Raw genomic sequence first — 9,619 nt, forward strand, 5'->3', positions numbered from 1 at the left:
CGCACGCCTGCAGTCGTCATTCCACCAGGGCCTCCTTCGGTTGCGCGGGGCAAAGGAGGCCTGGGCAGCGGCAGCGAGTGTGTGCGCCGGGACAAGCTGGGTTGCCTTCTCTACAGGTATGTGTGCTATGTGTAGTGTAGTTGATAAGCCTGTGTGAATGTGTTCCAGTTTGTTCTGGCTTCAATAAACTTGCAATGGGAAGGTGAACTGTTAAAGCCTTTATCTATGTATGTTAGTGAGGTAGGGAAGTGGTCACTGCCTTATGGGTTAGTGCCAACATCCCACTCAAGCTATGGAAAGAGTACTGCAGAGCCAATAGCCAAGTCAAGGTTGGAATGAGTGTTGTGTCCTATGTTATGTTATCTAGGCTTGTTTTTGTTAAATAGGTGTAGTGGCGCATAATCACCATCTGCTTGCGGCGCTACTATCTTCATCATAAACAACGGTTGCCTACAATCACCATCACAGGTGGCTGGCCAAGTCAACAGTTTCCACGCTACACAGAGATCGAACACGGCTGCGCTCCAGGGGTGGTCGCATGCCATCACCGCTCTCCAGTTCCGGCAGGGGCTTGCACACCCACAATAAATGTAGGAGAGCCACAGCATCACCGAGTCCACGGCTTTTTCCTACGTAGGCATGCTCCTGAAGGTGTTAGAAATTCGATTAGGCGACCTCGGGTATTTGTGCGGAGAGATCCCCAAAGAGAGTTGTGTGCATTGAGGTCACCTATGAGAATAAAAGGTTCCGGTAGCTGATCTACACGGCCCTCGAAATCTGAACCCAATTGGAAGCTGGAAATCAGGAGAGATGTAGATGGAGCACAGTGTTATTAGCCTATTGAAAATTATGGTTCTTATGGCAACAGCCTCAAGGACAGTCTGTAGTTGGATAAGAAGACATGCCAATGATTTTGGGGCAATGATGGCCACACCCACAGAAGATGTACCACCCCCATTCCTGTCCTTGCTAAATACAATGTAACTATTCAAGAAATTAGTGTGTCTTGAGTTTAGATGCGTTTCTTGTAGACACATCACACTTGGCTGATTGGAATGCAATATTTCGTATACATCATCAAGATACTTAAGGGGGCCTCTACAGTTCCACTGTATGATATTTTCTTTTCCCATTATGTTCACAAGAGCTACTGAAACGTGTGTGTTCATGTTTCGTCTTTCGGGGATAGTATTCTTGGAGCAGGTTTCTTGGGCTTTTCTGTTGGCTCGGACGTCGGAGGCTGCTCCTTGCGCTGCGTTGCAGGCAGTAACGGCCCGACGTCCATCTCCTTGTCAGATGTCAGAGGGGTGCCCGAAGGACCGGGCCCCCCCGCACTTGGCCCCCCTTCGGGGGCCCTTCGTTTCACCTGCCACCGCCGAGGGCGTCGGGGGCGCCAGAGGGGGCACGGGCAGAGCGGTGGTGGTGGGAGCCCATGCGAGGCCTCCGGTGTCCATCCCCTCGGTACCCTCCAACGCACTGGAGGACGGGGAGACAGGGGCCGGAGCGGCACCGGTCCCGACGGAAGCGGTTGGCACCATAACCGCTGGTGCTTCAGCAAGCGGTGTGGTGACGGGTTGGGCTGCCTGAGGCAACCCAGCTGGGGGCGAGGGAGGGACCAAGTCAGACTCGCTGAACTGGGTCCCTGTGGAAACCAAACGCCGCTCCGCCCACCGGCGAGCTGCGTCGGCGTACCTCCCGAACCTCCCGAAGGGGAAAGAAGCGAACCTCTTCCGCGCCTCTGGGAAGGTGATGTTCGCAGTGACCTTGATGTTGATGATCTTCTTTTCCAGTTGAAATTTTTCGCATTTGCGGGAGTATGCCGCATGCGGCCCCGGCAGTTCACACAAAAGAGGGTGTCGGATGGACAGTTGTCGGTAGGATGATCCTGTGCCGCGAATTTTGTACAGGTTGTTCGGCCACGGCAAGAGTTTGTACCGTGTTCGAACCGCTGGCACTTAAAACAGCGCCGTCGGTTCGGGATGTAGGGACGGATGGAGCGTCGGATAAAGCAGGCATTTATATGCTGCGGAAGTGATGCGTGGTTAAAGGTCAAGATTATGTGGTTGGTGGGAATCTCCTTGTCGTCTCTTCGGATAGTGATGAGCCTCATGGCTGTTACGCCCTGATCCTTCAAGCCGGCTAAGAGATCCGCATCCGTTTCGTTCAACAGATGTGACTCAGAGATCACAGCCCGGGAGCTGTTGAGGCTCCGGTGGCGTGTGACCCTGATGTCCAGATCAGCCAGTCTAGTTTGAGCTAAAAGCTTTGTGAACTGCTGCTTGTCATTTACCTCGATGAGGACTTAACCAGTCCTTTGTTTTTTGGGCTTATACGATTTTCCGATTATGGCTTTAAGATATTTTGCGATCAAGAAGAAAGACTGCGATGCAAGATGGTGGGCTGGACTGAGGGATTCCATGAAAAGAAATCAAGAGTAATTACCCGGTTCAGGAAAGGTTAGGGGTGTCAAGGGGGAAAAAGATAATTCCGTGCGGCCCCTTTTCAGTGACCGATCATGTTTGGGGGGGGGGGTTGACAATACCATATAGCATAGTATAACAGCAGGGGACGGGGGTACTTTCTTCGCTCGGGTTACCCTGGTACCCAGACAGGTCCCCGAGCTCCCTACCTGGTAAACAGACACGTTGCCCATCCGCCGGAGCTTGACCAGGGCTCCGACGGTCACCGTTTGTGGTTTCTTCCCTTCACCTTAAAACTCCTAGCCATGGTAGATTACCGCATGAGTATGGAGGCTTGGGCTCCACGGTGTCGCCGATACCTTAACTAAGATTACTCATGGTGCCCCGTGCGGGGGAGCCAATAAAAAAGTTTGCATCATTTTGATCACTAAAAAGCAAAAGAGCCTTGTCAAGCATGCTCGTCACAAGGAGCTTAGACATGAAACGACAATTGTGACTTTCTGCAGATTTCCTTTATTTATTTTGTAGAAAGGGCAGAATATCTTCTGAGATAAGGAGAATAGAATAGCCAAGTGACATTTACGAAGTCAACGTTTCACATGACAGAGTTCCATCGGCACCCCATAAATACCGTGCAGCTAATAGCTGTTTATTTACATGTTGCTTGCTACATCAATGTTCACAGTTTCCTCAAAGGGGCGCAAACAGTCCGCGCTGCATATAGTTCATATATATATACTTCTGATGATTTCCTTAAACACCACACGTGCCAGGGCTGTATGTCGGGAAACGCACGCACTGTTCGCCATGCTTACTTTTTTTGTTTCGCGATAGCGGGAAACTTCGTTCCCCTCGAGGTATAGGAAGTGAACACCCTTGATCTCCTCAGACAACACAGTTACCAGGTATTTTGCCGTCTGAATCGCATTACTTTTGGGTTCTCTTAGGTTGTAAAGTGTCGCCTGGTGTTTGATGATTCTTCCAACTCCGTCGCAGGCATTCTTTTCGTGCCCTGTTGCGGAAAATATCCATTGCGTTTCAGGCACGTCGCTCTTTCGCAACTCATGAATCTGGTACCTGTTTCTAAAGGGACTGGCAGCTCCGTCACTCACATAAGTCACCTTGGAGTACGGTGGGAGATTGTCGTCGACCCACTGCCTGATTTTTTCTGAAGCCAAGCAGGCATGCGCAGAGTCATGGCAGACGTCATCGCTTGCAACCACAAAACTATGACTGTTTTTTTGGGTCGTCACCACACAAGTGAATATCGATACTTGGTTTTTATGCCAGTGGTAGCTTTGGACGTGGTCGGGAAGGAGGACAGTCCAATTAAGTGCGAATGCACTTCTTAAGCGACCCTGAACCTGCGTCCACCGGCGATGTCCGCGCACGTGGAGATGGGCGCGCGCAGCCTGGCCGCTGACATGGCACATACCCACGTGGGGGATTGGCCAGGAATCTCCTCGTCTTCCTTGGCAACGGGGGGAGATGGGCGCGCGCTGCCTGGCCGCTGACATGGCACATACCCACGTAGGGGATTGGCCAGGAATCGGGTGTGAGAAGGGCTAATGCACCCGCTTAAAGGAGTACTGACACGAAATTTCAAAGATGGGCGCGCGCAGCCTGGCCGCTGACATGGCACATACCCACGTGGGGGATTGGCCAGGAATCTCCTCGTCTTCCTTGGCAACGGGGGGAGATGGGCGCGCGCTGCCTGGCCGCTGACATGGCACATACCCACGTGGGGGATTGGCCAGGAATCGGGCGTGAGAAGGGCTAATGCACCCGCTTAAAGGAGTACTGACACGAAATTTCAAAGCTGAGATCCGCTCTAGCAATCAAGTACAACGACAACACAAATAGGTGTCTGTGCATGGCACATACCCACGTGGGGGATTGGCCAGGAATCTGGCGTGAGAAGGGCTAATGCACCCGCTTAAAGGAGTACTGACACGAAATTTCAAAGCTGAGATCCGCTCTAGCAATCAAGTACAACGACAACACAAATAGGTGTCTGTGAATAAATGCATCTTTCTTTCTTTGTAGTTGTGTGTGTGTGTGTGTGATCTCTCTTTCGCGAACATTACCGAACCGCGCAAATTCAACTCGTGCATTCGCACTTTCACATTCTTCCCCTCGGGGAAATGCGGGGACTTTTTTCGGCAAAATCGAAGTGAAACACCCCGATTCCTCGCTGTTCACATTTCTTTCCATTGTGGATGGCAGCTCCCTGGGTCTTTCGGATGTGATTGTGCAGGATCCATGTAGCTAGTGCTAGTAGGATTCCCCTCAGGAATGCTGAAGGGTCAAGGGTCTTCTTCACAAGGTCGCCGGACTCCCACGTCGCAACCGCAATGTCTTCTTCTTTGGGGATAATTAGTGTTTCGAGCGTCAGGTACTCTCCCTTTGGGCACTGGTCGCACTCCCCTAAGAAGCGGCGGTCTGATGCCGGAGTGCAGAGGATTGCAGCGTTGAATCCACTGGCATCTATATTTGAGTTGCTAGCGTTTTCCACAACGGCAACATAGAGTTCGCGATTGGCACAGTAGGCGCAGACACACACTTCTTGCTGAGGACTACATTTCACCCAACGAGGCCGCAACTAGTAAAACTTTGTTAGCCAAGTGCTTGAGTCATAATTTCGTTCCTCGTAAATGCGGAACGCTTCTCGAATTGATCGTGTCATAAAGCGCTTTGTGGCAAGAGTTTTTTCTCCGTCACGCACAACCGAGATGACGTCTTTATTATTCGGACGTAGTGTCGAACACTCTAGCTCATCTTTCGTGTAGTCACCTGCCGTGGATATGCAGTCCTGACTCACCCTTTGCCTCGTGTACGGGTCCGGCTGATACCATACGCCGTGCTTTTCCCTGACCTTCCGGGACTTGTTGATCAGGTACATGGAAGCTTTCGGAATGATCCTTTGTACTTCGTTCTTGAGGGATGACGGCCGCAACAAGAGCAGCTGGCAACGCTCCCTGGAGGATGTACAAGTTGCAAAAGCTTGTCGAAAGTTGTGGTTGAACTCGGCGCAGGTGAAGCACTTTTTCTCTGCTGAGCCAGATGCAGTCTTCGCGTTATATGCGGCGCGCACGCTCGAGCGCACTTTTTTGGTCACAGCTTGCACCAATTCCCTTTGCTTTCGTTCGGCATAAGCTGATCTTTCCCGTTTTCTCACTGCACTTGGCGAGAGTGGTTTCGGTGGCGACACTTCAGGAAGAAGTACGCCAAGGTTTAGGTGCTCCACAGCTTCTTCGGCAGTCACAAAAACGGCGGCGTCAGGCTCGGACGTTTGCAGAGAAATTACTTTAGTAAACTGCATGAAGCAGTGCTGACACAACTAATCATCTTCACTCACTTTCTTGAAGTTGTCCGGGCCCAAAAGGCGTTTCAGGGCGCTGATGTCCAGGTCGTTAACACTGCGAAAGTTTCGTTTCTGCAGTATCCTCCGTCGATGCTTGTCGAGATAGTCCGCACAATGCACTCGACGAAAGCTACTCCTCGCAGCCATTGAGCAGGGAAATAACGAACAAGATTAAACACAAAAGAGACTGAATAGCAAGCGAAATATATACAGAAATAATAATAAAATCCGAATACATAAAAGGAATAACAAAAAAATGATGAAATGAAGATTGAAATGCGACCGTAGTAAAATAGCGGGGAGGCAGCGCAAGGCACTCTCACAGTGTGACAGAACTGAGAACTCGTAACCATTCGAACGCATGCAGCCCCCTTTCTTCCCCTCCCTTCTTTCGCTCTTTCGGTAAGCCAAGTCCCCGCCCCCGCATCCGGTTTAAAAAGCACAAAAGGGAACTTGCTGCGTATACAACTAAGAAGATACTTAATCAAAAATGGGGTTCGGTCGGCACCAGAATCCCGGGACGCTCGCCGCCGAGTCTGTACACAAAGCAGCCGCGTCGGCGGATTGCTTCGAAAGCGCGTCATCCCTATTTCATATTTGCCGCGCTTTCGAGGCGCTTTTTCAAAGAAAGTGCTACGAGTTGTGCCGCGCCTCCGCCAGATGGCGCCACGGGTCCCGCGACCGAGAGAAGACGCAGTGAAACATCCCCCTCGCGAGGGGCACGATCAAATGCAGAGCATTTCCGGGGGCGCACGACGTTACAATGTTTGCGTTACGTTAATGTTGTTGCACTTGTGGCAACTGCTGACGAGACAGCGCTCGTCAGCAGTAATTTGAATGAGTAAACGATATAAGGCGCGTTCGTAAGCGTCCATTCTGTGTCGGCTTTGTGGCGCAGTGGGTAGAGCACCATGTACATTGAGTTCTGCCCGCAGGGTCGAGGGGTCGAAACCTGGCGCCGGATAGTATATTTTTATATAGTAGGGAGGGGTGCGGTGCGGACTACGGACGTCAACGCGGGTGACATCGTGAGTTACTGAAATGCTCTGCATTTAAAAAATAGTCGCCTCAAAAAAAAAAAAAAAAATGAAGATCCCACATGTGTCGTCCCGGACCCTACCAGGCTCAAGAGCGTTTGGCTTCCTGTTTGATCGTTATTTCGGTAATTTAGCCAGTCCGGAGAAGGACCGAAGAGGGGCGCGCTACCTGGCGGAGTTACGCGCGCCGTGGTAGTGGGTGGCCGATGTCCGTTTTTAATACTTGCCATGTGTGCTGCCGACGGGACGGGCTTCCGTTGAACCTTTGATTTCAGGTGAACGAAAGTTACGTCCAGGCGAGTTAAAAAAACAAGACTGCGTGCACCTTGTCAAGTAGCTGATCTTATGAACCAAATAAATGGCAGCACCTCCACTCCGTGGATGATGGTGAGGGTGCGGAGTACGTGGACTCGAAATGACATCCGATTTTCGCCCCGACCGTCATTCGATTTGAGCCGCGAGTTGCACCTTGATTATTCCCTAAATGAAACTGCAACTCACGGCTCAAATCGAATTTCGCTTGATTTTCGCTTGATGGTGGTGTGCGCACGGATGGACGCGGACGGGCATTGGGATGTCCTAAGGTACTCCGCACCGTTACAGGAGAGAGAGAGAGAGTAAGCCGTTTGATTCTCGGGTGCTAACTCACGCTCTTAGCCCAATTACGGCTGGCGCGTGCTATGCCGGAATATGTAGTATCAACATGGTGCATGCCAGGTGGCGTGTATGGTTATTTTGAGGAAATAGTTATGACGGCCCGTTTTCTATTCGCACGTTTTTCTGGCGAGTACCTGTCCTCTGTGACACGCAAAAAAACTGTATAAGGACATTTGCGATGTTGTTTTCCCCGTCCCTATGTATAGATATAATTACCGTGTTGGGCCAGGCCAAAATGTGCTAAAGCGCGTCAAAAGAATGGAGGCTCACCCTGGTGTGAAAACCTTTTTCTTCAAATTACACACAGGCACCTTGTCTGTTGGAACCTGGATGCAGGATAGAGGGATATCTGTGCCATGGGGAACTCAGTGTTCAATTTGTAAACAACCAGAAACTATAGAGCACGCTTTTCTGCATTGTTGGGCTGCGGTATTTTTGTGGGATGTCCTCCAGAGGACCCTTCATAAAGATTTCCGCTGAGCCCCCATGGCATACGCTATCTAGCGGTGGAAAACGAAGAGGGGGCGCCCTTAACCTCGTTATGTTGGTGGCCTTGCATAGCATATGGCGCTCGTGCATGGCCTGGCTCCACGGTGATGTGGACGCCCGCCCTACGCGGCAATGTTTTCGTGAGTCTATATCCCAGTACGTAGAAGTCCAGAAGCGCAGGGCATGCACTCCTGAGTGGCTGTCAAGGATAGAACCCTTGACTACGCTTAGGGAATTTTAGAGAGACATCAGCCTTCATATAGGTTGGTGGCTTGTCGCTCGAGTTGCTCATGTGAATAAGTTTTGTTTTGTGTTTCTGTGTTGTGTCGAAGACCGGCATTAAAGAAAAAAAAACGCTCGTAGCCCAATGGGTAAGACGACTGACACGAACTCTGTCTGGTCTACCAGACACAGGCTCGAATCTTGCCGGTGCCTGTGTGATTTTTTGCGATTGTGAATGCTATATGCCCACGGACACGGACGGACATTGTGCGGTACAAGGTACATCGCACCTAATAGCGCATCACGGCAGCAGTGCGCACAAAAAAAGAGCGTTGATAATGTAAGCCAAAGAGTGACCGGGGTTGGGGAAACCTAGAGGAAGCTCTGAAAATAGATTCGAAGAACTTACAATTGCGCGTTTTACCACCATACATTGCATCGGTTTCGCAACCGCACGAAAGGTGCGCTGTATCCGCGCTGTGCTTAGAATGACGCACGATATTTCTAGGGCTCACACAAGTAAGTTTTGAAGAAAACATCTGTGGAAAGCTTCATAAAGCAGGAAGAAGTGTTTTTTTTAAATACGCGTGAGCCTGGAGTTCCGTTTTTTCTTCAAACTGTACATGTTTAGGCGTGCGCAGATTGTTTTTTTTTTGTTCCAAAATTCACATAGAAATTAAGTTTCACTTCTGAATTCTCCGTAATATTATCGATGAGTAATCATTTGCCTTGGTACAAAAAATTCCCTCGCACTTCCCCGAGGGGGAGAGTGTGTAAGTGCGAATGCACGGTTGTTGATTGCGCGATTACGGTGGATATCGTGATCTTGGAGTGGAGAGGAGGCGCCCAACACCCGCAGTCAGTGAGCGGAGAGAGGAGGAGGAGAGTAGCGCCCGCCGTTAGGGCGAGGGCTACACGAGCGCCCTCACGCGTCGGAATGCGGAGCGCCCGCTACGCGAGCGAGAGCTCTCCCGCCCGAAGTGGAGAGGAGGCGCCCAACACCCGCAGTCACTGAGCGGAGAGAGGAGGAGGAGAGTAGCGCGCGCCCATCTCCCCCCGTTGCTAGGGAAGACGAGGAGGAAGACGAGGAGCACGCGCACCCGCAGCTGTTGCTATGCGGACGACGGCGGCGGACGATTCAGGCTCGCTTAAGAAGTGCATTCGCACTTAAAAATTATAAAATGTCTGCCCATTCGGTGGAAGTTGCTCTCACTGTTTCGTGTTTCAAGATCTTGTGAAGACCTGGCCGACGAGGCTTTTTTCTAGCGCTGTAGGCGCGTCAGTTAAAAAATGATGCAGCATGTTTTTAATGATCATTGAAGTGCATGCACAGGTGAACATCTGGGGAGAATTTCAGCAAAATCGAAGAAGTGTTTTTTTTTTAATAAGCCTCTGAACATGGAGGGTTTTCGTTTTTTTTTTTGAAACTT

At 50.7% G+C, this 9,619-nt stretch overlaps 1 protein-coding gene across 1 annotated transcript; it reads right to left on the minus strand.

The window, feature by feature from the left end:
• Positions 1–462: 462 nt before the first annotated feature.
• LOC144166071 (uncharacterized) lies at positions 463–5,322 on the minus strand. The gene is made up of 4 exons (XM_077695728.1): positions 5,214–5,322; positions 4,579–4,907; positions 3,236–3,751; positions 463–570 (listed from the first exon to the last, which is right to left on the minus strand). Exons 1-4 carry the CDS (start codon positions 5,320–5,322, stop codon positions 463–465), a joined length of 1,062 nt encoding a protein of 353 aa, XP_077551854.1.
• Between the last annotated feature and the right edge of the window lie 4,297 nt (positions 5,323–9,619).

This window comes from Haemaphysalis longicornis, unplaced genomic scaffold, assembly GCF_048455015.1.
Source record: "Haemaphysalis longicornis isolate Haplotype H1 unplaced genomic scaffold, Haemaphysalis longicornis Haplotype H1 scaffold_16, whole genome shotgun sequence".
Classification (NCBI taxonomy): Eukaryota; Metazoa; Arthropoda; class Arachnida; order Ixodida; family Ixodidae; genus Haemaphysalis; species Haemaphysalis longicornis.

Coding starts and splice junctions, on each gene's coding strand:
- LOC144166071 (XM_077695728.1), bottom strand. CDS start 5,322: ATGTACCTGATCAACAAGTCCCGGAAGGTCAGGGAAAAGCACGGCGTA. Junction 4,908..5,213: donor GGACTGCATATCCACGGCAG/GTGACTACACGA, acceptor ACTCAAATATAG/ATGCCAGTGGATTCAACGCT. Junction 571..3,235: donor GCTATCGCGAAACAAAAAAA/GTAAGCATGGCG, acceptor TGGGTGTGCAAG/CCCCTGCCGGAACTGGAGAG.